The 25,095-nt window shown below is 40.9% G+C and overlaps 2 protein-coding genes across 4 annotated transcripts; both read left to right on the forward strand.

The window, feature by feature from the left end:
- Positions 1 to 2,019: 2,019 nt before the first annotated feature.
- On the forward strand, positions 2,020 to 13,447 carry csad (cysteine sulfinic acid decarboxylase). Of its 2 annotated transcripts, XM_005914706.2 has the most exons (17): positions 2,020 to 2,170; positions 4,474 to 4,808; positions 4,903 to 4,983; positions 5,064 to 6,921; positions 7,004 to 7,148; positions 7,226 to 7,352; positions 7,427 to 7,517; positions 8,011 to 8,233; positions 8,350 to 8,429; positions 11,346 to 11,400; positions 11,501 to 11,617; positions 11,704 to 11,768; positions 11,857 to 11,938; positions 12,027 to 12,226; positions 12,463 to 12,514; positions 12,602 to 12,691; positions 12,860 to 13,447. In XM_005914706.2, exons 5-17 carry the CDS (start codon positions 7,017 to 7,019, stop codon positions 13,031 to 13,033), a joined length of 1,488 nt encoding a protein of 495 aa, XP_005914768.1. In that variant the 5' UTR covers positions 2,020 to 2,170; positions 4,474 to 4,808; positions 4,903 to 4,983; positions 5,064 to 6,921; positions 7,004 to 7,016; the 3' UTR covers positions 13,034 to 13,447. The 2 variants fall into 2 exon arrangements, with proteins under 2 accessions (XP_005914768.1, XP_005914769.1); XM_005914707.2 differs by lacking the exons at positions 2,020 to 2,170; positions 4,474 to 4,808; positions 4,903 to 4,983; ... (4 more) ...; positions 8,011 to 8,233; positions 8,350 to 8,429 and adding an exon at positions 8,453 to 9,932.
- A 223-nt stretch (positions 13,448 to 13,670) lies between these two features.
- On the forward strand, positions 13,671 to 22,162 carry znf740b (zinc finger protein 740b). 2 transcript variants are annotated; one of them, XM_005914710.2, is made up of 7 exons: positions 13,671 to 13,789; positions 15,497 to 15,646; positions 15,813 to 16,046; positions 16,220 to 16,348; positions 16,439 to 16,568; positions 18,304 to 18,422; positions 19,995 to 22,162. In XM_005914710.2, exons 2-7 carry the CDS (start codon positions 15,602 to 15,604, stop codon positions 20,142 to 20,144), a joined length of 807 nt encoding a protein of 268 aa, XP_005914772.1. In that variant the 5' UTR covers positions 13,671 to 13,789; positions 15,497 to 15,601; the 3' UTR covers positions 20,145 to 22,162. The 2 variants fall into 2 exon arrangements, with proteins under 2 accessions (XP_005914772.1, XP_005914773.1); XM_005914711.2 differs by lacking the exon at positions 15,497 to 15,646 and having other exon boundaries at positions 13,683 to 13,789.
- The last annotated feature ends 2,933 nt before the right edge of the window (positions 22,163 to 25,095 follow it).

A 25,095-nucleotide genomic window follows, 5' to 3' on the forward strand; every position in this document is an offset into this window, starting at 1 on the left:
GCAGAACCCTTAAAATTGCAGGCTCATATCTGAGTTATAACAAAAGAGTGCCATTTCTTTTATCAACAACTTTATCTGTGAAGGAGCTTTGTGTGCATGTTAGTGTCTAAACATAAAAGTCCCAGCTTGTGTACTGTCAGCAAGTGTACAAAGCAGTGTTTGATCCACACAAATGCAGACCCAACTCCGTCTTGTCCCTTGTGGCTCGGAGCGCTAAAGTCTGTCAGTAAGATTGATTTCCCTCGTCACTTACTTTACATGTAAATTTAAATTTCTCTGTTAAGGCATGGAGAGGATAAGCTGCTGCGCTGGCTCCCTCTTCAATTGTATACATGCATAAATAAACACACACACGCGCATACACACACTCATCTACAAAAATCCCAATTTTCCAGGTGCAGAGGTCTGTAGAATAGAGCCAGAGCCACTCATACAGAAACTGCATTATTCTCCATCAGCAGTGTGGAGAGTTGGAGCTATTATACCATCCACCACTAGCATGCACATACAAGTGGAGTTTGCCACTTGACAGAGAGCGCGATGGGGCCTGAAAAGAACCAGGGTGTGAGTGGGATCGTGCTTGATCAGCGGCAAACTAAGTTCATTGTCATTTTCAAACAGAGTATGCTCCACTTGTGCTGCAGTAATGTGATGCAAAATGAATAACTGCACACTTTGCAGGCACATTGTACAGCATTTCAAGTTGAAAGCTCCCTGAGTGTCGGTGTATGTATTCTCTGAGATCAGCAGATCGCTGCCTTTTAGCTTTGCTACGCTGAAGCTCAAGATTGGATATAATTCAAATTTATAACATAATAAAGTCATTAGTAGTACATAAAGGAAGATGAATTTCTCTCTAATACAGAAGCCTCACCTGAGTGGTAAGAATAAATAAGGAATAAGTGATTTGCTCTAGTCTTTCCACCCACTGTAGGCGAAGCAAAAGCTGGTTTTATTCAGACAACCAATACACACAGTGACTCAGAGTGTATACTGTGTATGGATGAAATGGGCTCGAGAGGCTTTTCCACTCACACAAAGCAAATATCTGTTCAGGAATAAGATATTGATTTGTCATTTCCCAGAGCTGGAGCTTTGTAAATAGGCTGAGCAGATGTGTGACTGGTGATTCCCGATAATTGTTGTCCAATAACAGTCAGGTGCCTTTTGATACATTAAACTTGGATGTACTGTAATGTAGATCATCATTCATGATACCTGGCAAGTGCGCACATCCAATAAACACACACAGGCACACGTTCTATTTGGTATGCACGCAACGAGCCGACTCTGCTCAACCAAAAACAATCAAATATTTATTCCCATGTTTACAGCGTTCCATTTTCACAATATTACCAGCAACACATTTCTCCGTGTCGACGTGAGAGTTAGAGATTCTTGCTCTGAGGAGGCGCCCAGGTGGAGAAGCTATTTAGTTTACAGTTTAGCTGCAGTGAGTGTATTTTGTTTTTCTGGCCACAGAATTTGAGCTAATTTTAAAGAAACAAAATAAACTAAACATACATATTTTGTCCTCCCCTGCTGCTTTTCATTTTTGTACTAAAGAAATTATCATTAGACATGCTGCATTATTTATATCCACTTTAAGTTCTGTTGCTTTGTGTTGCATTGTGCATATGCAGTGGCTGTGTATATTGTTTTTATAGCCATTATTCTTTATAACATAGAAAATCTAGAGCTTTTAAAGCAGAGGTTTTTGTGCAAATTTTGCCTTATTCTCCTTAATAACCTGAGGTATTTCTTTTTTCATGCCTCCCATATAATTCGTTTAGTCACTTCCTTTTGTATTCATTGAAATGTCTCTGTTTCATAATAAAGTCTTATATACTTTTTTTAAATTAAGTATAATTTAAGATTATAGAACACTTCTGTCACTGCAGTGCAATGCGTAAGCATCTCCACCAGGTGACGCTAAATGCTCAGAGCTGGGGCGGTTTCCTGCAGTTAAATCATCCACCCACTGGATGGAAGCAAACAGAAATAAAATGCTAGTGAAAGGAATAACCGGAAATGATTTGACCGGATAAAATAAGGAAGGAAAAGCAGCGGGAGAAAAGAAGCGATGGTGAACTTGTGACGCGTCTCCTGTTTGTCGGCTAAAAGCTGCGTTTGTTTACCATCTGTGTTATTGGGGCTGTTGCATTAAATGGTAAGAGAAAAGCACAAATACGTTCCGCCTGTAGCCTGCTTGGGGCATGAAAGCGAGTCTGTAAAGCGCATCTGGAAGTGATCGACCACAGATGCCACACAAACCCAGGAAGTGCAGAGATTAAAGGGGTTTCGAATTGAAGTGCTGGATGTAGAACAAAGGCTTTGCGTCCTTCACGCACTGAAAGTAATAAACTCTAAGCACGTGGTCGTGTCACGTAGGCAAAGAAAAAAAGTTGATAAAGTGATTGTGCTGTGATTTCTGATCTGTGTACATCAGTATTAACGCTTATTTGAACAATGCTACAGTTACTGGTCTATGCTTGAACGGAAAAAAATATTAATGCCACTTAATTTTCTTCATGTCCGAAGCTACAGATAAGATAAGATAAGCACTATTCAACTCCCGTGTATCACAGTGTGAAATACACTCACCACTCACTTCATTAGCAGTGGGTGGGATCCCCTCGTATCATTGATTCAACAAGGTGCTGAAACATTCCTCAGAGATTTTGGTCCATAATGACGTGATGGCGTCACACAGTTGCCGCGTATCCATGATGCATCTCTCCTATTCTGCCACGTCCCAAAGGTGATCTGTTTGATTGAGATCTGGTGACTGTGGCGGCTGTTTGAGTACTGTGAACTCATGACATGTTCAACTAACCAGTTTGAGATGTTGTATAGGTAGGCTCTCCACCACTACAAGGTGCCTAAATTCATAATTTATTGTCTTTTTGCCAAATTCTCAACCTACCATCCAAATGTCGCAGCAGAAATTGAGACTCATCAGATCAGGCAATGTTTTATAGTCTTCTATTAAATCATTTCAATGACCCGATGCAAATGGTGGTTGTAATGAGTGGTTATTTGAGCTAGTATTGCCTTCCTCACAGCAATTTTAATCTCTGAGAACTGCCACTCACGTGATACTTTCTCTGTTTCTGATCTTTCTCTGTAAATTCTAAAGATGGCTTGTTAGGGCCATGGCCGGGCATGACTTGCTCTCTTTCCAGCCGTAGATGCTGCCCTTTCTCTGCTGTCCTTTCTATTCAACAATTAGGCGTTGAGTACTTAAGATCAGGGATCAGGTGAGCTCCAGTCCTGGAGAGCCTTTGTAGTGAGCTGAGTTGCGTATGGCTTAACTGCATATGCCTGCTCTGTGGAGCAGAGGGCATTTTTAACCATTTAACCTTTTTGATGTGCTCTTATGCATTAAATCTTTTGATGCTTATAGTGACTTGTCTGTCTTCTTTAGTATAGTTATTAATTTAAAAAAAAAAACTTTATTTCATCTATATTTTTGCCTCCTTGTCTCTTTTTTGCCCCAACCTAGATACTTTTTGTTACTTCCCTGCATCCCCTCGACTTTTAGAGGAATGTAACATGGATTTGTGGGAAAATCCCAAACTTTCTTCCCTGTTCTGAGGTTGAATTTGACTGTATCTACATACTTAAATACACTGAGTTTCTACCATATCATTGGCTAATTAAATATTTGAGTTAAGGATCAGTCACACAAGTATACCCAGTGAAGTGGCCGGTGAGTTTATTTTGTCAGAGGTTGTCATCAGAGATTGTGGTTTTCAACACGTTATAACATATAACATAACATATTACATGTTAATTTATGTTAAATGTTACAGTTTTATATACTAAAAAAGTAGCTGCAAAATTGAAACATTTATTCATTAGATATCTTAAACAGTCTTGAATATTTCCCATTGTACATTCTTCATCCACTGGATTATTGGAGAGACTTGAATGAGTCATTAAAATAAATATGAGAATATCACATTTTTCCATAGCCACGTAAATTAAAAGGCAGCCAGGAATAAGTTTAGCAGTGATTATGCAGGCATGTGCACAACAATTAAGTGTTGCATTAGAGCCTGATAGATATATATCAAGTGAGCAATGTAATTGGCTAGTATTGGCTTAGAACAGATATATAAGCATTGATGCACATGTTATCGGTCATGCAGCAACTTGAAAACTTTTTGTTTTTAAAATAATGAGAAGGCAATGAATGCTTGTGGGAATGTAGACATGCTGTCATTGCCTATTTGACCAGCAGAGGGACCCTGACTCTGGTTCCAATACACTCCCTGCTGTCTGCAGCACATTTAGCAGAATAGCGTCACAGCTACAATTATTACCACTACAAATGTTGGAGAATGGATGGATATTGGAGCTGTTTACTTTTTTGAAAGTTTAATTTAGTCAAAAGGTTTTTGGTTGAGTTCGTTGGACATGTCACATATACTTTTATTAAAAGAGGTCTTCATCAACTTGTTTTGCCAGGAGTTGATTTAAATCAGTCATGGCTGAGGAATCAGGAGAGGAAATCCAGCTACTCAGAAGTCAGAAGCCAAAGCTTATAGAAATCCTAAGTGCCGATCCTGACTTTGTACTCCAGCATGCAGATGCTCGCCGTCTGCTGCCTCTTCACGCCTACCAGCACGTGAAATCTTGCCGCACTCCTAGTGAAAAAGTGACAGAGCTTTTGGATCACGTCATACAGAGAGGTCCCGAAGCAGCAAAAGAACTACTGGAGCTTTTCAAGGATAACGCCTTGCAAGAAACCTTCCCAAGGCTTGACTTTATTAACAAACTGAAAGTCAACACACGGTCCTCGGGTAGGTTAAAATTTGCTCGTTTTCAGCAATCTTTTATTCCAGTTAGATTTCTATTTCTGATCTATAAATATAAAGATTTTTTTTCACTTCCAAGGGGGGAAAGAAACCTCAGAAAAAAGAAAACAAGCGCCTGAGATACCAGATGTCATTCCAAACAAAAGGATCTGCAACAATGGTGAGTGGCAATGCACTGAAATATATTCCACTGTCAAACTCTGTAAAACAGTCACATACTTTAACGGCCTCATCCCACAGGCTCTGGCATGGTGAGTGAGAAACAGCTGATGTCTGTGGCCCGTACCATCGGCAAATCTTGGAGGGCGATTGGCAGAGAAGCTCTGGAAATCTCATCTGTAAAACTGGAGCAAATCGAAGAGGACCATAATCTCCATGTGGAGCGAGTCTTTGCCATGCTGCGTCACTGGCGTAACTCACAGAGGGAAAAAGCCACACCCACTCAACTGCATTCACTTCTCAGTCAGGGAGAGTGGATGTTGCCACCTGAAAGCATCGACTTCCTGTTGAAGACTGACTGATTACTTGCTTGGAGTATAAAGGAAATGTTTTTACTGACAAGTCAGATCATAAATATCAGGGCTTAAACAAGAACAAGATTTTATTGTTTACTACTCTGCATTTAGCACTACTGTACTTTATACTGTACATTTTTAAATGATGCATTAACAATTATCGTAGGAAAGTCATAGAAGTTTTGCCTCATGAAATCTCTTACAAGAGTTGCTTTTATGTCTGTTTTCTGTTGTGGTATCTGTAGTATGATTTTTATTCACCTTTCATTTGAGAAGATAATGAAAAGCAAGCTGTACTTACTTCATTTGAACGGTATTTTCTTTTTATGTTGGGATTATTCATCTTAGGGATGAAGCTCAGCGGTCCACATGAAGCAGCAGAGAAAAGAACATTTTCAAAACTCTTTCATGGAAAACATCTGCAAAGGACAGAAGCAGGAGAACCTTAGTACCACTTGAAATAACTCTTTGTAATTGTTGTATTACTCGTTCAACTGCCATAAAATAAACAATATTTTATTTTTAATTTTTTAACCAGTGTTTAAGAATTGAGCCACTGCAAATGGGGCACAGATGACTGGACAGAAAATGGTGTGAAATCGAGTTGAAGGCTGATAAACTGGTGTGTAAATGTTTGGGGGTTTTTTGGTATTTGAATTTAATCACCAGAGTAACCAGATCAGCAAGTTCAGCCACAGACGAAAGCATCACTGAATGTCCCAGAAACATAAGAGACTATATAAATCCTTTTCTTTTTTTTGCTTTTTTTTACCCCTCAGCCATAAAAGAATGATGGGGTAATGCTGTCACCCCACTGGTACGTGTTGATTACATCAGTTACATTTTTCTCAGTGCTGGCTGACATTTGCATTGACGAACAGTTGAACGGGTGTACCTATTGAGGTGGCTGATGACCGTACATTCATCCTTGACTAGCTGCAAACTTCTCCTAAACGTTAGCTGTTGCTGCTCATTAAAAAGGTAAATAAATAAAAATCACAGCTGGAAGAAGAAAAGAAGCCATAACTGGGAACAAAGCAATCCTAGGAGTTCTTTTCTGCAAAGCTATGAAGGTTTTCTGTCTGAGCAATCTGGGAATCGCTTTGCTCCTGCATTGATGTTTCATAGAGTTTCTGTAGAGGCTGACTTGTGTCTTTTAAGATTCATTCACCTTCTCATGCATATCAGAGCAGATATACAGCCTCTATTGCATAACACTCCATAACTCATCACAGTAAAACGACTGCCTTTAACAATGTTCACCCACAAGCTAATCTGATGCTCTTTGTTGTGAACTGATGAGAATCATTTCATGAATCCACAAAAGTTTTATCCATTAAAGTGCTATACATGACTTATGACTTACTAAAGCATATTGACCTTCTAAAAATGAACTTTTGTGAGCCCATAAATCACAGTTGAGTGTATGTGTGTGCCCCATTGTCTTTTCTCAGCTCAGATAACATTAACTAGAAGTGTGGGACAAAGGTTGCCTCCCTCCCTCTCTTGCCACCTTACCTTTGCTTTGTAGCCATTTTCTGCAGTCTGGTTTCAGAGCAGCACAAACCCGTCTCCATTCTCAGGTTAGTAGTATGAAGTTTGCACCATGTGTCTGTTTCTTATCACACCTTTTGAATTTAAAAGTATTCATGTTTTTTTAAACAGCACATAAGAGATAATGGAACAAGCTAGTCTCCGTGACCTGAATGAGCCTCTCATCGACCATGCTGAAGGCCAGTTCTTCTTAAATGAAGCCTTCAAAATTATTATGGAGGAAGTGCTCTCCAATGGCACAGATGTCAAACAGAAGGTATCTTGTGAAGCACAAAATAGTTTCCCTGTCTGCGGTAGCTAACAAACTTCATAATCCACACTTTCCTCGTGCAGGTTTGTGAGTGGAAAGAGCCCGAGGAGCTGGCTCTGCTCCTGGATTTGGGGGTGAGAGAGACAGGAGAGCCACGGGACAAGCTCCTCCAGAGAGTAAGAGATGTTGCCAAGTACAGCGTCAAAACAAGTAAGTAGAAAAATGAGCTAAACAAACAGGCACTTGTCCGATCTTGAAGGGACTATTTCTTTTGTTAATTTCAGGTCACCCACATTTTTTTAATCAACAGTACGGTGGGGTGGACTATCATTCCTTGGCTGGAAGATTCCTCACTGAGGCTCTCAACACTAATCTGTAAGAAGGAGCAGATAAGATAAATATTGAGGGGATGGAAGGTTAAGGCTGTAAGAATATTGAACAATAAAATGTGTTAGGCACTGATCAAAGGAGATCAGAGTTTCTGCTTTGGTAGCAAACTGTAGAAATACTCTAGAAATAGGAATAAGCAGAAAGAATAACCTCCAACAGTGAGGTTATTTTAGGTATTTTGCATATTTTTAGTGTATCAGTGTTTAATAAACCGAATTTATTAGAAAGCATGTGCAAAAATATAAAGTCAAAGTGTTTCAAAGGGATGTTTGGGTGCACTGTTTGAGTGGTGCTTCTTGGCACCAATACTGATGACATATTTCACAATGTTGTGGGTTTTTTATATATTGGTTCGTAAGCAAGGAAGGTTTCCTGACTCATAGAGCAGCGCTGCAGAGATTTACAAACTGAAAGATAAAATGAAGACGAGGCTAATCCAGCAAATAACATGATCAGACGTTTTCTGTGACAACTGCAGCTTCACCTATGAGGCAGCCCCAGTCTTTGTGCTGATGGAGAACGAGGTCCTCAGGGGCCTACGTCAGCTGGTTGGTTGGACAGAGGGTGATGGGATTTTCTGTCCGGGGGGCTCAACCTCCAACATGTATGCCATGAACCTCGCACGCTATCAACGCTTCCCAGAGGTCAAAAGCCAAGGGGTGTGGGCTCTCCCACGGCTAAGCATCTTTACATCTCCAGAGGTGAGGGCGACTGTTCACCTGTTTGTCAAGGTGTATTGTTGATGCAATGGAAGCTTCATCAGGTTTATTTCTAACTTCATGACACTGTTGAAACAGACATACTTGTGTTTTTTCAGAGCCATTACTCTGTAAAGAAAGGCGCTGCATTTCTGGGGATTGGTTTGGACAACATCATCTTTGTGAAAGTGGACGACAGGTAATTGAACTTTTTAATTGTCATTGTACAGTTGCTTGCACAGAGAAAGTAGGTAGCAAGACCACAAAGGTGCAAAAGTAAAGAAATATATAAAGAAGAATATAAAAACACTATATACACAATGTATTAGTTACATTATTCACTGTTGGGGGTGTATACATGGGCATCATAATAAGAACCCTGTAAAGCTGTTCTTTAGTCTGTATGTTTTGCACCTGATGGATCTGAACCACTTTCCAGAGGACAGGATGTTGAATTGGTGGTGGTTAGGACGAAGTTGGTCTTTATAATTGCCATGCCTCTAGAGAGACATCTAGAGGTGGCAATGGAGTCCAGGGAGGGGAGTGGACAGCCGATCACCTTCTCTGCAGTTCTGATGACCCTCTGGAGTCTCTTCAGTGTGCACCAGCACACTCTCAATTGTGGCTCGGTAGAAGGACACTAGTCTGCAGCCTGTTCCATCTCAGGACCCTCAAGAAATGGAGGCGTTGCTGGGCTTTCTTCACTAAGGCGGATGTGTTTGTAGTCCAAGAGTGTCTGAGGTGATGGTATTGAAAGCCGAGCGAAATCAATGAAGAGCATCCTCACTGAAGTCCCAGGATTCTCCAGGTGATGCAGAACAGAATGGAGGGCAGTGGAAATTATATCCTCGGTGGACCAAAGCTGGGTGGGAGCATGGTGGACTTGGAGACTGGGACTTTTGTTTCAGATTTCAGGCAGTGAGGGACAGTGTAACAGGGAGAGGTTGAATAGCCTGGTGAACACAGGAGCCAGCTGGTCAGCGCAGACTTTGAGCACTCTCCCAGGTATTCCGTCAGGGCCAGCAGCTCTCCTCTGATTTACTGCTCTGAACAAACTGTGAACCTGGAGTTCTTGAAGGGTAAATGTGTGTGGGCTGTGATCAGAGGCTATGGGCAGGGCGGTGTGCACGGTAGGGGTGTCTACAGTTCTCTGGAAATGGGCAAATAAGTTATTTAGTTCTTCTGCTAATGAGATGTCCATGTTATCTGCATTTGTCCCACTGCCTTTGTAATTGGTGAAGTGTTTCAGGCCCTCCCATACCTTTCTGGGGTCGTTATCTGAGAGCTGATCTGACGGTCTACTCGAATAGTCCAGTTTTGCTGCTCTGATGCCTTTTTTAAGGTCTGCTTTTGCTCTTCTGTACATGTCCTGGTCCCCAGATTTGTATGCAGAGTTACGTGCCTTTAACAATGCCTGAACCTTACTCGACATCCAGGGTTTTTGGTTGGGGTAGACGCGGAACCGCTTTTCCGTGGTGACAGTGTCAATGCAATACATGATGTAACCCAGCACTGCAGCTGTGTGAGTCTCTAGGTCGTCATGTTCAAAGACACTCCACTCTGTGAGGGCAAAACAGTCCTGCAGCTGAGCCAGAGCTTCCGCAGAAATGGTGCTAATAGTTCTGATTGTGGGCTTTGTCCTTTTACTGAGTGGTGTGTATAAGGGGACAACAAGCAGAGAGAGGTGGTCGGACATGCTCAGGTGTGGGAGGGGAACAGATCTGTAGGCCTGGTTGATATTTGAGTAAACATGTGTGTTATTCCTTCTCATAGGGCATGTCACATGTTGAACAAATGCAGGCAGCACGGTTGTTAAGCACACTTTGTTGAAATCCCCTGCGATGATGTGTACTCCCTCTGGATATCTCCGTTGCTGTTCAGAGATCGAGTCGTGCAGGTGGGCCAGGACTGAGCTAACATTAGCGTTTGGAGGTATGTAGACTGCTGTGATTAGCACTACAGGCAGTTCTCTAGGCAAGTAAAAGGGTCTGCACACGACAGACATCGTCTCTATGTCCGGGGAGCAGACTGTGGTGATTATCTTGGTGTTTGTGCACCAGTTGTTATGTGTGTAAATGCACAAACCTCCACCTCTGCTTTCACCTGCTGTAGCCTTTCCGTCGCTGCGGTGCATTGTGCGGCCCGCTAGTTGCATCGAGGCGTCGGGAATTTCCTCTTGTGGCCACGTCTCTGTGACGACCAAGGCACAACAGTCGCGGACGAGTGGCTGTGCGGGGAGAAGTAGGTTCACTTCGTCTGTTTTGTTGACGATCGAGCGTGCGTTGGTCAGGAAGATGCTTGGAAGCGGTGGTTTAAAAGGCTGCTTCTTTAGCCTGGCTCGCACGCCTGACCGGCAACCCCGCTTTTTTTTGCGTCCTGTCCGCCGCCTGGGTTGCTTGGCAGAGCCGATAACAATCCACGGAGCGCCCGGTGTTCTCGCTATCTCCGGGGGGATGTTGTTGATCCTCTGATAATCACTGGTAACGGGGATCTGGCTGTTATAGCCGATGTTGCATAATTCCAGATGACTGTAGGTAAGTTTTGCGTTGCAGAAAGGAAAACGCCTAATTGGAGAGGCTGAAGCTGCTGCGTCCGTGTGCGCTGCCATCTTGGATGCTTTGGATGACTTGTTATCAGTTGCCTGCTGAAAGAAGTTATTGAGCATTAAAGAAATTGAATTTAATCCTGTCCTTAATTTATACAATTGCAAAACGAATGCTCATAAAACTCAACTTGCAGATGTTATATGACCTTTTCTATAGACTCAATAATTATTCCAAATACACTAGAAAAATGGCCAAAAAAAAATCATATTTTGCATGGTCGGATTTTAACAAGGTTCCAAGTAGAGCTTCAAAATGCAACAAGAAGAAATGGGAGTGAGACAAAGCAATTTCAAAATATTGAAAACAACGCTTAAAATGAAACAGGCCGTTTTCAGGCACAACAGAGTTGCCATTTTTCAAGTGATCTTAAACTTTTGATTGGGGCTGTAAATAATAGATTCATGTTCTGTATTGAAATAATTGTTACACCTTGATCTATTGTAACCTGGAGTTGTGCCAAGTAAAAATAATACCTTTCATCTAATTAAATGCTGTCTCTTGTGCCGCAGAGGTCGTCTGATTCCAGAGGATCTGGATGAAAAAATAGAGCTGTCCAAATCTCAGGTAGATTTGCTGATGTTTAGCTAGTTTTCATCAAATGTAACATGTAGCTTTTAATCATCATCTCCTGACTCTAATTGTATTTTTGTGTGTTTTCCATTAGGGTGCAGTCCCATTTCTTGTAAGCTGCATGTCAGGGACCACAGTGCAGGGTGTGTTTGACCCGCTGGATCACATAGCTGATATTTGTGATAAACACAAGCTGTGGATGCATGTAGATGTGAGTGCACTTGTGGAAGACTGATGTGTGTTGACGAGACTTGGTTTTGTGAACCTTGTGAGAATCTTTTATCTTTTTTTTGTCAGGCTTGCTGGGGAGGGAGCGTGCCTTTTTCTAAGAAACACAGACATCTGATGAAAGGAGTTGACAGGTATTAAAATGTACATGAGCTTGTACATGAGTGGAGATACAGTGTAAGGCTGTGATGTTGATTAGAGTTTGTTTCTGTGTATAACAAGAGCAAATTCAGTAGCATGGAATCCCCACAAGATGCTGGTGGCTGGCCTGCAGTGTTCTGCTTTACTCCTGAAGGACACCACGGTTTGGCTTCACAATTTAAAGGCTGCAGAATTATTAATCATAAAGTTTGGGTTTGGACGTTTTTTGACAATCATTGACTTTGTTCCAGAATTTGTTGAAACAGTGCCACAGTGCCAATGCCACATACCTCTTCCAGCAAGATAAGTTCTACGATGTGAACCTGGACATTGGGGATAAGTCTGTGCAGTGCAGCCGCAAGGTGGACTGTCTGAAGCTGTGGTTGATGTGGAAAGCTGTTGGCTCCATGGGCTTAGAAGAGCGTGTAGACAAGGCTTTTATTCATGCAAGGTAAATAAAGGATGTGTCACAGGGCGAGCTTCAAGTAAAGTCGTAAAGTCAGATTTGTCTCATTCTAACAGAAGATCAGCCTTACACATCCAGTTAAGACCCCTTGAAACCAGTTGTCTTTCTCTTGGTTTTCACTAACTAATAAATTATGTCTAATATGTTAGAAATATGATTTGTTTTTGTTTTTTTTAAATATGGTTACTTTTTGGGTTTTTTGCTAAATTTTTCTCTTGCAGATATCTGGTGGAGCAGATGAAGAAAAGAGAGGGGTTCCAGCTTTTGAGCATGGTAATTTCATACATTTTTCATAAAGCATACCTGAGTTTTTTACCTGCAAAATGCCATTACCATGCTTGCATTTGTCTCTGCGGACAGCCAGAGTTTGTGAATGTCTGCTTCTGGTTCATACCACCGAGTTTGAGAGGGAAGGAAGGAACTGAAGATTACCAGGAGAAACTGGCAAAAGTAAGTTTGTCTGTTGCTGAATAAGAATAAGCCGCCACATTTGAGATATTTTATTCCTTCCGTTGCACACATATTGACATGTACTTAGATGTGGCATCTTCATTTTTTGTAGTGTGCCCATTATCTGAAATGTACAGTTAATTCTGTGTATTGTTTTCTTGCTAAAAGGTAGCTCCTGTCATCAAGGAACGTATGATGAAGCAAGGCACTATGATGGTCGGCTACCAGCCTTTGGGAAACAAGGTCAACTTTTTCCGTGTGACTGTATTCTCTCCCCTACTGTCCCAGAAAGACATGGACTTCTTCCTTGATGAAATTGAAAGACTTGGAAAGGACCTGTGACAAAGCCCATAAGTGAACACCTTGCCCTTCAGAAAATGTGATTGTGCGTTTAATGCTGGTCATTGTAATTTTACAAATAACAACAAACAAGTCAAATTGTGTTCATTTCAATATCTGATTTCCTAGATTCCAACAGCTGTTAAATAAATAAATAAAGGTTACTTGGTATTACAAACTTTATATCACCATGTTCTTTATTGTAAAGGAGTTTAAAACATTTTTGGCAAATGCCTACCCTTTACATTTTATACCTAACTAATTACTGATTTTTATTATTTTTTTATTGATTCCAAGAAAAATGATTGGGGGCTTTTGTTTTGTTTTTTGTTTTTACTCAGAAAAGCAGTTCAGGGTCACAATGTCTTTCTGTAAGTGTAATGTACAACAAACAATAAAACAAATCGTCACCTCTGAGAACCTGCGTTTGGTCTTGTAATGGATTAATTATTCAATTATTTGGTTAGGTTTAAGCAAAAAAATTACTTTCTTTGTGTAGAAATAGTATTCTCAGTCAAAATGTAATATTTATAAAGTCTGCCAGACACAAAGCCTTGAAACAAAACTTCTGCAGCACACCTTACAGTTATGGCCGCAAATCTGGGTCAGTCCGCTTCGGTCACGTGTCTTGTCGTACGACCAATCAGGACTCTCCCCGGGGAGCACTTCCGGTGGTGTTTCCTGTCAGTGTTTGTAAACTGAGAAAAAATTGGAAGTGCGACAAGAAATATTAATCTTCAGCACTGTGAAAAGCGAAAGGTAAGCGGTCGAGTGTGCAGCACGTCGCTCGCGGCTCTGTACACGTTTTATTTCTGCTGCCCGTGTGTTTGGAGCAGTTGTAGCTCGCGAGGGCGGCGTTATTTTGAGGTCGGCGCGGAGCCTGCACGCCCTGCCTGTTGTTGTGCTGTCCGGGGCGGGGGGTGGGGTGGGCGCTCACTCACACAAGAGTTGTCCCAAAATCCAACTCCGGGCTGGCTAGCTGCTCTCTGCTTTCGGTTCATTCAGCGGGGACTCTCAGGCACACTTTCATACAGACCCCCGCGGAAATACACAAAGCTGTCTGTCCCGTGTCCCCAGCGGAAAAATAAACCTCTTACTTTCTCTCCCCCCCAAAAAAAGCTGGGATACGTTGCTAGCTAACTGCTGCTAACTGTTTGATCTTTGTAAGATCGATCAGAGAATAAACCCACCAGCTTACAAATGAATCGCAAAACAAAGCGTTTTCCAATAATAGATGTGGTTGAATCAATTAAAATAAAAATCTCTGCCCGTATTATGGAGTTTTCTGTATGGGTGGGTTTGGGTCGTCGAAAGAGCCCCCTTTACATTAACATAATAGATCATGCAGTAATCGTGCCATTTATTGTGCATGTTTGTATGCATTCATCATTTAAGTACTTCTAGCACCAGCTTTTGACCTGACTGGGAAGCTGCTGTATGTATTTTATTATCTAATACACGAGTATTAAATGCAGGTAGAACAGACAAGAAAGGAGGGTAAGAGAGCAGGACAGCACACAGGGTTCAAGGCAGACTGGAACCTAAGCCACTGCATATACATATACCCCCCCAAACCCAATGAGCTATACCGACCTCCTAGTAGCTTGGTTTTTACAGTATTTATGGCCTTTACATGTATGACAGAAGCAGCGTCATTCATATTCTTTGTAATCAGTAATGCATATACTATTATATATTGTACATATATTTATTAGTCTCAGATGTAGCCATTCTTATATTTTGCTTGTTTTACGTTATTGTAGTTATGCACAACTCTGTTGCTTGTGAAGCTCGCACACAAGAATTTCACTCACATGTGCTGTACCAGTGTACCTGCACATGTGATGTGACAATAAAAGTGATTTGATTTGATTTAATAGCCACATTTGTGTGTAGGGTTTTCAAGACTAATACTTATATCTTGTTATTTTAAAATTCATTTTAAAACATCCGCTGATATTAATTCTCACAAACACACAAAACATAATCAGATTTAAACATATTTTGATAAATGTAATTATTTAAAAATCCACACTGATTTAACATGTTTGTAATGTGATTTCTAATTTTCTCTTTCATGTGCATGAAAAAGACTTTCAAACAAATTCCTGCTTCATTTAGGATGTTTTTTTTATTACTGCAGCTGTATGAGGTAGATACAGGTGTGTGTTTCATTACACTTGGACTAAAGTGCATTGCAAACCATTTAAAAAGAAGCATCATTTCTATATTCAACTACTGGCTATTGTTATTGAAGGATTTGTTTGGTTAATGTATTATTTACACAGTTGCATTGTGCATAACGAGCTTTTTCCTCATCTCCATCATTTTTCTCATTTTACCTTTTATTGTTGTGTTTTCTGTCAGCCATGTACCGAGCAACTGGTGCTTTCCTGCCTGATAGACAGCACGTATTAAAGCTGCACATACATTTTTAGTCATATATGCATATGCCTTTATTTTCAGACTTTTGCCCCTGATGATTTTGGAGGGTGTAGTCTCATCTGTCACCCCTCATCCCGAGTGAAGCCCCTCTGTCCCCACAAACACACACGCATTCAAAGCACGGCGATGACACACCATTCCAGCAATTCTGTTCGAGACCATATGAAATGGGTCAGTGGAAGTCTCTTCATCTCAAGATCACGATCATGGTTTTATCGTATGCATGTATCCGTTACTCCCATTGTTCAGTCCCCCTCTCCTTCCTTCTGATGCCTCGCTGCGTGAGGAGTCCTGCAATCTCCTCTTTTTCAAAACGACATTTTGCTTGTATTGTTAGGCTGGGTTGCTGGGCTGCGAGGCAGTGCTGTCCAGCATGGCCCTAATGCAAGCCAACAACATCCCAGGCCAAAAGAAGATGATGTCACCCTTGGGTCAGGGGCAAAGGACCAGTCCTGAAAGCCACCAAACCCACTCGCAGCATAGCCAGAACCACCACAGCCACCAGGTGCACCATGGACAGCCACATCACAGCCACATGGGCCATCCATCAACTGGGAGCTGCCCACCCCTGGTGAGAGATGCGTCTTTATTTTGCATGAAGAAATAACTCACTTTAAGTCTGCTGATGTTATTTCACAGTTTTGCTTTTATAAGCCAATTTAAGTCGTTGGTTGACAAATGTACACAGGTTGCAAACCAGCATTTAACAGAAGCCTGTTGTCACATTTTTTCATCTTTCAAAAGCTCATCCGGAAAGATGGAGATTATCATACATCAAGGATAATTGAGGGAAAGGGCATGCAGGCAAACCAGAATATGCAGCCCAAGAAGAAACACAAAAAATCCGGTTTAGCCAACAAAGTAAAAGTGGAGGTAAAGAAAGGTTAAAATTATACTGAAATTAGAAAGTGAACAGACTGTTGCTCTTAAGTTAATTTCATCTAATTGTCTTCACGTTTATAGCATTTAGTTCCATCAGTTGATATGGATGACGACAGCTCATTGAAAGTCCAGAAGAACTTCATCTGTGATCATTGCTATGGAGCTTTCCGGAGCAGCTACCACCTTAAGAGGCATATTCTTACACACACAGGTGAGAACTTACCCTCACCTCTTTACTTCAATTGGACTATTTTTTTATTTATTTTATGTTGAATTGTATGTCAACTAGGTAAGTCTTTGTGAAGATGTTTCCTCATAGCCCATCTGCTCAGAATAAGCTTAAAAACACCCACCAACTTCCTTTATTTTTAGTATTTGCTCCTTTAACCAGTTTTGATGCGTTTTCAGGGGTTGGTTGACAAGTTTGTAAAATGTGTCTTTTCCACGTTTCTTCTTCTTCTAAGTTTGTATGTTGATCTGAGTTCTGCATTGGTCCTAATTTGTAACTCGATTATAAGACTCATACTAAAGTAATGTGCAAAAAATCTTGCCATCACTTTCTTTATAATTTGCTTCTGAGGAGCCACGTTTTGTTATAATCTTTTACAATGGGCTATAGAAGGCGGAGCAGTAGCTCTCCAGTCTTTCCAAGTTTTTCTTTGGACATCGATGCTTTTTCACTCATTTTCAGTATAGTCCTCATAGTTGATTTTCAGAGGAGTGGGGTTTCTTTCCTTTGTTAAGCCACATAACACTGAGTATGAATCATTAAAGCATGAAAAGGGCATCTAGCTCAAGAATAAACCCCTGTCATGTCTACACATAACAGACAGCTTAGGAAAGAACCAATTTAAATAGTGTCTTTGAAATCATGTCATTTGTTCCCATTTCTTCAGTTGAATCTATTAAAAAAGGCCAGTAATGACACAGCTTGACAAGCATAAAACAGTATTTAGACCAAACAGGTCTTTCCCAAAAAAAGGCTATTTACTGGAAAAAATGAGGAAACTGCAAAGGTGGAAAACAAAAGATGGTAGTCCTAAAAATCTATCTGTAGCATACGAACAGTGTTTGAAAGTCATTTCATGAAGAAAATGGAAGACAAATCCAGCGAAGACCTGACACAGGACCCGGCAGATGCATCTGAACCTTCTCTGAACTGTTTGCTGAACAAGAAGTGAAATTGGTGGAAGGCTGGGTGTCGAGATTAGATTCTTTAGGAGGGCGAATGGAGAGAAAATCAATTTGAAAAACAATTTCAAATAATCCATATTTGAAATTGTTGTTTCAAATTGTCATCAGAATGTACAGAGTAGGTCACAGAGAGGTCAGCAGAGTGTCTGAAGCTATCTTTAACACACAGTGGAGGCTCTGTCATGGTTTGGGGCTGCGTTTCAGTCACTGCTGTTGCAGATCTCCTTAAAATTGATGGAATTTTGAAAGCAGAGAAGTAACATCAGATTTTGATCCACCATACATTACCATCTTAAAATGATCTCATTGGTAGTGGCTTCAATAATCCCAAACTGACAGCCAATGCAGTAAAAGCACAAAAAACGCACAATGCAACACTGTCAGTCTCGGATTGGCCTCAACATTACTGACGCAGTGTGGATCATGTTGACAGCGAACGGAACAAAAAGCAGCCAACATCCAAAGCAGAGCTTTGTGTGTCCTTGAAGAAGAAGACTGCATAAAGAAATGACAAGAGTGCTTGTCTAAGAGAGTTCAGTTGAAAAACGCTGGTCATATCTAATATCAATTATTAAGCTCGTTAGAATTGCCAAAAGTGTGTTTTTGCCTTTTATGTTTTTGTTTGCACCCCTTTTCTCATCAAAGAGGTGTCTCCAGACAATTTAGATTTAGATGTCTTTTGTGAAATGCGTGTGAAATCAGCGATGATTAAATTCATTTTCCCCGTGTGTGGGCTTTGTTTTGTTTTCCAGGGGAAAAGCCATTTGCGTGTGATGCTTGTGATATGCGGTTCATTCAGCGTTACCACCTGGACAGGCACAAGAGGGTGCACAGCGGAGAAAAGCCTTATCAGTGCGATCGCTGCCATCAGGTTATTCATACTTTTTTTTTTTCACTAATATACTTGGTGTACTTGAACAGATCCTGCATTAAGAGATTTTCAGCTTGTCTCAATCACGCCAACAACAGTGGATTGCAGATGTATTGGTGGACATGGCACTGCATGTGCCCGCTGTGTTGAAACAAAAACGAACACAGAAAAACAATTTAGAAATATTTTAGTTTTAAGCTGGAAAAACAAAAATTACCAAGGCAGGGGGCCTAAAGGAAGCAATCAAACAATGTTTAGGGTGCATAATCTGTAATGTGGGCAGTGCAAGTGAAAAACTAGCCATATGCTGCTAATTTATCTATCTTTGCTCCTCTTTATATTTAAAATCAGTTGTGCATGGAAATTAGAGCAGGGCGATATGACCAAAAATATTTATCACGATATACATTTGAAAATTTGCGATAACGATATAACTGACGATATAATTGACACGAGACAAAATACTTTACAACTCCTCAACTTTATTCGTGCAAAAAAAAAAATCAATGTATTTTCACTTAAACAAGCAGCTGTTTTTTTATGTGCATTAAAGTTATATAAACATGTAACAGTGCAAATTCCTCGCTGACAGTTTAACCAAAAGGCGTTTCCAGTGGAAACTGGCCGACATGTCCTCAGCATAACCATGTATAACATCCACAAAACTTAAAAAGAGCTTATACACAATACGGTAATATTATGTTGAAGCACAGTACGTATCACTCCGCGAGGCTCCGCCTATTATTGCCGTAATGCCCATCAAGCGGTGCAGCTTCGTAGCTTAGCAAAGTCGTACTCAAGCGCCGTGCACATAAAATCGTTTCGAGGTCAGTAAACACAACCAGAGTTCATACATAAGGCACACGGGATTATAAGGGGCTCTGTCGACTTTCAGAAAAATCAAAGGATTGATTTTAAGTGCGCCGTATTTTCCAAACAACACGGTAATAACGACGGCCCGCTAGCATGCGCTACCAAAAATAGTGCTTTGTTGTGTATCTGACGGACGAAAGCTAAACCAGTTCCACACCACTGAAGTTGCAGCATTTTTACAAACCAGTTCTGGTTCATCCGTTTCATTCAACGATCCGCTTTCGCCCTTCTCATTCTCTGTCGCCGCCATGCTTTTTCCGCCATATGTGTATGAAAACAAAGGCACTGCGCATGCGCGTTTTACCCAAATTCTATCGCGATATTTCATTTTCTTATCGATGCCCGACATTTTACCGGTATTACCGTGAACGGTATGATATGGCCCAGCCCTAATGGAAATTGAGATTTTCTACAGCACTTGGCATCGACCATACAGTGTAAGATTTTCAAGGCATTCGATTCTAAATTCTGATCAGAATCTCAGCCAGTTTCTGTGTGCAGATCTCTACTTGAACCACTTTAGCAACTGTTTTACAAGTGAAGTATTTACCAAGTGGAATTCTTATGGAGGTACACCAATAAATGAGCAACAGAAAAATGACAGACACAACCCAAATAAAACTGCTGGAAATGTACTACCCAACCCTAATTCAAATGCTACTTTGGCTGAAGCCCACATGTTTGTTTGCATTGCTTCAGAACTTCTCACGGACAGACAGGCTTCTGAGACACCGACGGCTGTGTACAGTTGGGATGAGCAAAGAGGAAAGCCAGTACTCCCAGGACTCATCTACCCATCCGGCCTCATGGAGCCCCCTACATCCTTCGAGCAACCGTCTGACTGTCTGACCCTCAACTTCCACATAGAGACCCAACATCAGTCTGCAGCTCAGTAACATCACACCTTGGAGTGGTGACCTGAAAATAGCCCAACTTTTCCACAGCCAACCTTTAGTTTGCTCTCACCAGCTCATAGTGGATTTTTATGGTTTTTTAACCTACTGTCACTTTAGAATCCAGGAAGAAGGCGATTGGGGAACGGACTCATTTGCAGTCACGGACATCGTATTGCGGCAATAAATGGAGATTACACAAAATTTGTGACTGCATGGACAGTCAGCACCTTCCGTGCTTTCAGCCTGCAGTCAACCCCAACTCTGCCTGTTAATTCAAACGAACGGTTCGCTAATGTAGACAGACAGAAAACCATGAAGCATTAAAACGTCCTATTTGTTTTGTGTTTCTTTTGTTACTAATTATGTACCGGCTGCAGCTTATAAGCAAAAGGTCACAGCAGGCTTTCTGTGTGCTGCCTCGAGGAAGTGATTAGTCAGTGAAATACTGTAGGTCGCTAACACACGTGAAGCTAAATTTAATGACCTTTTTGATGCCGCTGATCTAAATGTTAAAGATTGTTGGAGAGGAAAAAAACCATCAAATTAGTCAAACATTTTTACTTTATGTGCCGTATTCTTTCTGTGCACAAGTCTTAAATTAATCAAAATATTTTAATCTGCTGTTCATGCTGCTGTACATCTGGAAAAATAACTACACGTCCCTACTGGTAACCAAAACAAACACTAAAGCTGAATTGGATAGATGGTATCTGTACCATGGCAAACACATTTAGAGTTCTACCTTGTTTTAAAGGCATATGGCCCTAATTGTAAGACCTACACTGGCTAACAGCTGACAGATTTTCGAGGAGCTCCAGTTTTTTTGAAGCTGATGTTTACTGGATGTAGGGATGACCCGTGTGTGGCAAAGAATGAGGTTTTTCTTGACGTGCTTCTGTAAAGTGACCTGCCGTATGAATGCGTTGTGGTTACGCTCCCTTCCTAGAAACCGCTGTCTTGCCTTTTCCTGTTCAGTGATCAGAGATTGTTCTCACTTTAAGACTTTTATTCCCATCATTGTATTTTGGTAAATCCTTAGGTTTACTCTTACTTAAATATCTATGAAATATTGTCAGAATCATGCTCGTAATATTTTTTAAATGCAGCTGGATCAACGCTCGAGGCTTTTCACACGAGTGCACTGGGGACCTTTTTCTTCAGCACTTGTGTGAATGGCCCAGGTCAACTAGGTCATAATATAAATTGGCTCTACAGATTCTCACTGCTGAATTGTGTGTTTGCCTGACTGAGTGTGATCTAAATGCAGTTCCATGTCATTTAACACTGAGCATCTTCAGTGAAGATGACAAGTCGTACTTTGTTGTGGAACTTTGAGGGTCGTTTGTATGTTGATTACTGGCAATATGAAACTTCAGGCCTGTATATTGTGAAGTCACTGGACTGCAGATGTTAGTTCAGTTGTAGATGACTATTATTTAGACGAAAGGTTTTTTTTAATAATAGACAGGTAGATCTGTTTCTGTCAGACTTTTAGATATGTGAGAAGAGTTTGGGCCCATTGCTGACTGTCTACTGTTTATGAAGTTAATATATATATCTATAAATTGTTTTAGGGCTAGAAAATAGCATGTATGGGACCTAAACTCCAAAGGCAAATCAAAGTTTTGATGGTGTTTTAACCTTTAGTCTGATCATTGTTATTCTTTATTATAGCTCAATAGGCCATGGTGACTCAGCACGAAGCTTGCTTTTAGGACAAAAGTTTGAAAATGTCACACTTGCCCTTTTAGTGCAGCAGCTGTGATTAGTTAGGATATTTTGTTTTCATTTGCATGTATTTGTTGGAGGATCTTTTGTTCATTTGTTTGGAAAATAATATTTTTTTGTTTATCTGTTTTTATTTTATCAGCCCCTATATTTTGTTATGCCAGGAGTGACATCGAGTCAGTTTCACACTGTAGTGAATGGAGTTTTGGGCCCAAAGTAAAAATAAAGTTGTTTCTTTTTAAACGGGTGGTATTGGTCATATATTTACAGCAAAGGTTCGTGGGCGATTTTCTAATAACAGTTTTGAAGGATAGTCTGTAAAGTCTGCTACGTTCATTTGTGTAAGTAATGCAGCAGTTATGTCAGCAGGTGGCAGCCATGACCATGTGAGCGTTTCCTCCCAGCCTGTTCATGGAAATGGAAGCAAACCTCAGCACAGTGCTCTGTGTGTTGTTTCAAAGACTGCTGCCTCCTTTACACCAAAAGCGTCGCTTCTTCTGACTTCAGTGTGAAGCTGGCGAACAACAAGAAACCCAGCTGTCAAACACACCGAATCTCAAACATACCAATTAATCAACAAGCAAACGTTTTCTTACACATAAGCATGTAAAACCTGTGCCATAATTTAGTGCGTCTTTACAGAACTCCCTAATGCAAAGACACTGATGGTACCTGCACTGTGTAAAAGTGTTTGGTTTTTGGGGGTTTTTTAGTTTATGGGATGTATTTTAGTAAACGCTCAATGGAAGACGTGTTCAGTGAACCTTATCTGGTGAATATGTCATACAAACATATCTGTGTTTAACACATTTATCAGGCCAAATGTCAGAAAAAAACAGAAAACCTCGGTTAAATTATTTTACCAAATTTTATAGAAAATGTCAAAGGACCATTTCTAAGCTAAAAATGTTATTTTTACTTGGTAGGCGAATAACAAACTGAATTCATGTTTTTATACCCATATTTTAGCCGGCACACTGGACTTCTCTCAGAAGTCATAAATAAATCAAAGATTACATTTTTTTAAAACAAACAAATAGAAAATTCATGGATAACAATAATTATGTTTCAGCATTATTTAAGAGCTCGTTCATACCGGTGGATTAACCATCACAGAAATGTTTTTCTTTTAATGATTTCGGTAATTACCGATATTGTTGATTCAGTTTAGGGCAGCTGTGGCATAAAACTTATCTGGGGTTAAACTCTGTAAATCATCTGCTTGGAAATTCTGCTTCTTATAAAAATAAGGTAAAATTTCCCATAAATACACTTTTGGTCAGATTTCAAAACCTGCAGTTTGCAGTGAAGAAATGTGAAATATACAACAGTCGTTCATACAGATGATTTGTTTAACAGATTTCCTCCAAAGGACCCAATCAAATGGACGTAAACGCCTCTGTGGCTTTAGCCAGATTTAAGAGAATGGGGAAGAATTTCTTCCATCCTGCTGCCCTGTAATTCGAGCTGCATGGGTATTGCTACATCAGTTGTACCATAGGAAGTGCAGATCATACCTTTAGCACCTTCTTTGCTATTGACCAGTTCTTTAATTACACAGCATTAGGATAGGCAGGATGAGATCAGCCTGAAGGCTGCTGGGAGTGTGCGCTTTCCCCCATGGGAGACATCCCCTCCCTCTGCAGACTGATTTACAGCACCCACAGGCCCCCGGCACTTAACAATGGACCTCCTTAAGTGAGGTAGATGGGGAGGAGATCAGAGAGGGGGAGATAACACTCCATCTTCATGCACAAAGTGCTGAAATCATCTAGGTTTGAAATCATCTCTGCACGACAGACTGATCATGGAGTCAGTCCAGAGGTAAAGTGTGGGAGTGCTGCCTCGTCCTCAGTCTGGCTCACTCTATCAGGGAGGAGAGCTCTCCTTAAGACTGATGGCCAGTTCTCTACATGCTCACCTCTCCCCTCAGAGGGATGCAGAAAAAAAACATAGGCTTGACAAACTGAAATCTCCCAAACAACCGGTAAATCTCAGCTAACTGTACGCCGGGGCTCGTGTCATCACGTAGGTGGTTCAGAGGTTTAGGAAAACAAGTGCTCAGCAGCAGAAAGCCTCTGTCTCCTACAAATGTTTGGTTGCCCTCTGATCAAACACATCACAGGCTTGCTGCAAATGACTCAAACCCTCCTAACAATAGCTCCTGCTATCTCCTTCTCCCCGAGGTGTGGGAGAGCCTTTTCATCTCAGGCTTTGATTAATAAAGGAATCGCTGGTTGGTTGAAAGCAACGATCTGCCCCCTACGAACATCCATCATGCGTGTGACAGCCCACCTCTCTGCGTTAATTAGCACTGATATTTAAGCTGTCTGAGGCGTACCATGACCGTCAGCGTGCGGTGCTGCTGCTCATCATTAAAATTTCAATCCCTTTGCCCAGGTTACTCCCATTTTCTGTGACACCTCAGTGAACACGTCCTAAAACGTTCGCGCAGAAGCACGGGGCCACGGCAGAAATGTAAAGAACGACTAAAAAAGACCTTTAAATTACAATAATTCATGACTCTGTTGGTGCACCGGCCTTTCTCATGCATTTGAGAGTAAAAACATCAATTTGACTTATCACACTCGCTCAGTTATTATTTGATATTACATGACAGAGTCTGACATTAATCTAAAGTTCTTGTCAAACAACGAGCAAAGAAAGTGTGAATGCATTACTTATTAATGATTACCAAATATTGTAATATTCTCTAATACCAGGAGCTATTATTCAAGAATAAATTATTTATGCAGCCGATTCTTGGTTTATGTTATAACCAAAAGGCATCCTGCACCAAAATGAGAACTTCAGCGGGGGCAGAAATAAAGAATTGCTGAATTAAACGAACATTTTTAGTCAAAGGCAGCCATCTTATGGACAAAATGGCTTCCAAAAGTACGCAAAGTTGGTGTAGCGGCGTCCATAGGGTGCCAGTGCATGACTCTCACCGTTAACAAAGTCTAGTAACTTGTGAAAGTTAAAAAGGGGTTGTCTGCCCACTTCAAAATGATCTCTCTAATGGGAACGTTCAGTCATGTCATGCTTCATATTGTCCCATATTTAGATGGCTGCCAACTCTTTTTTAATTAGTGCAACTCAACAAGATTAATTAGCCTCGGCACATCATTCCCAGTACTCAAAATACAACACAGAGGAGAAGAGGAGCGAAAGCT

The sequence above is a fragment of the Haplochromis burtoni genome, unplaced genomic scaffold, assembly GCF_018398535.1.
Source record: "Haplochromis burtoni strain Fernald_Lab_line unplaced genomic scaffold, NCSU_Asbu1 Contig_9, whole genome shotgun sequence".
NCBI lineage: Eukaryota > Metazoa > Chordata > Actinopteri > Cichliformes > Cichlidae > Haplochromis > Haplochromis burtoni.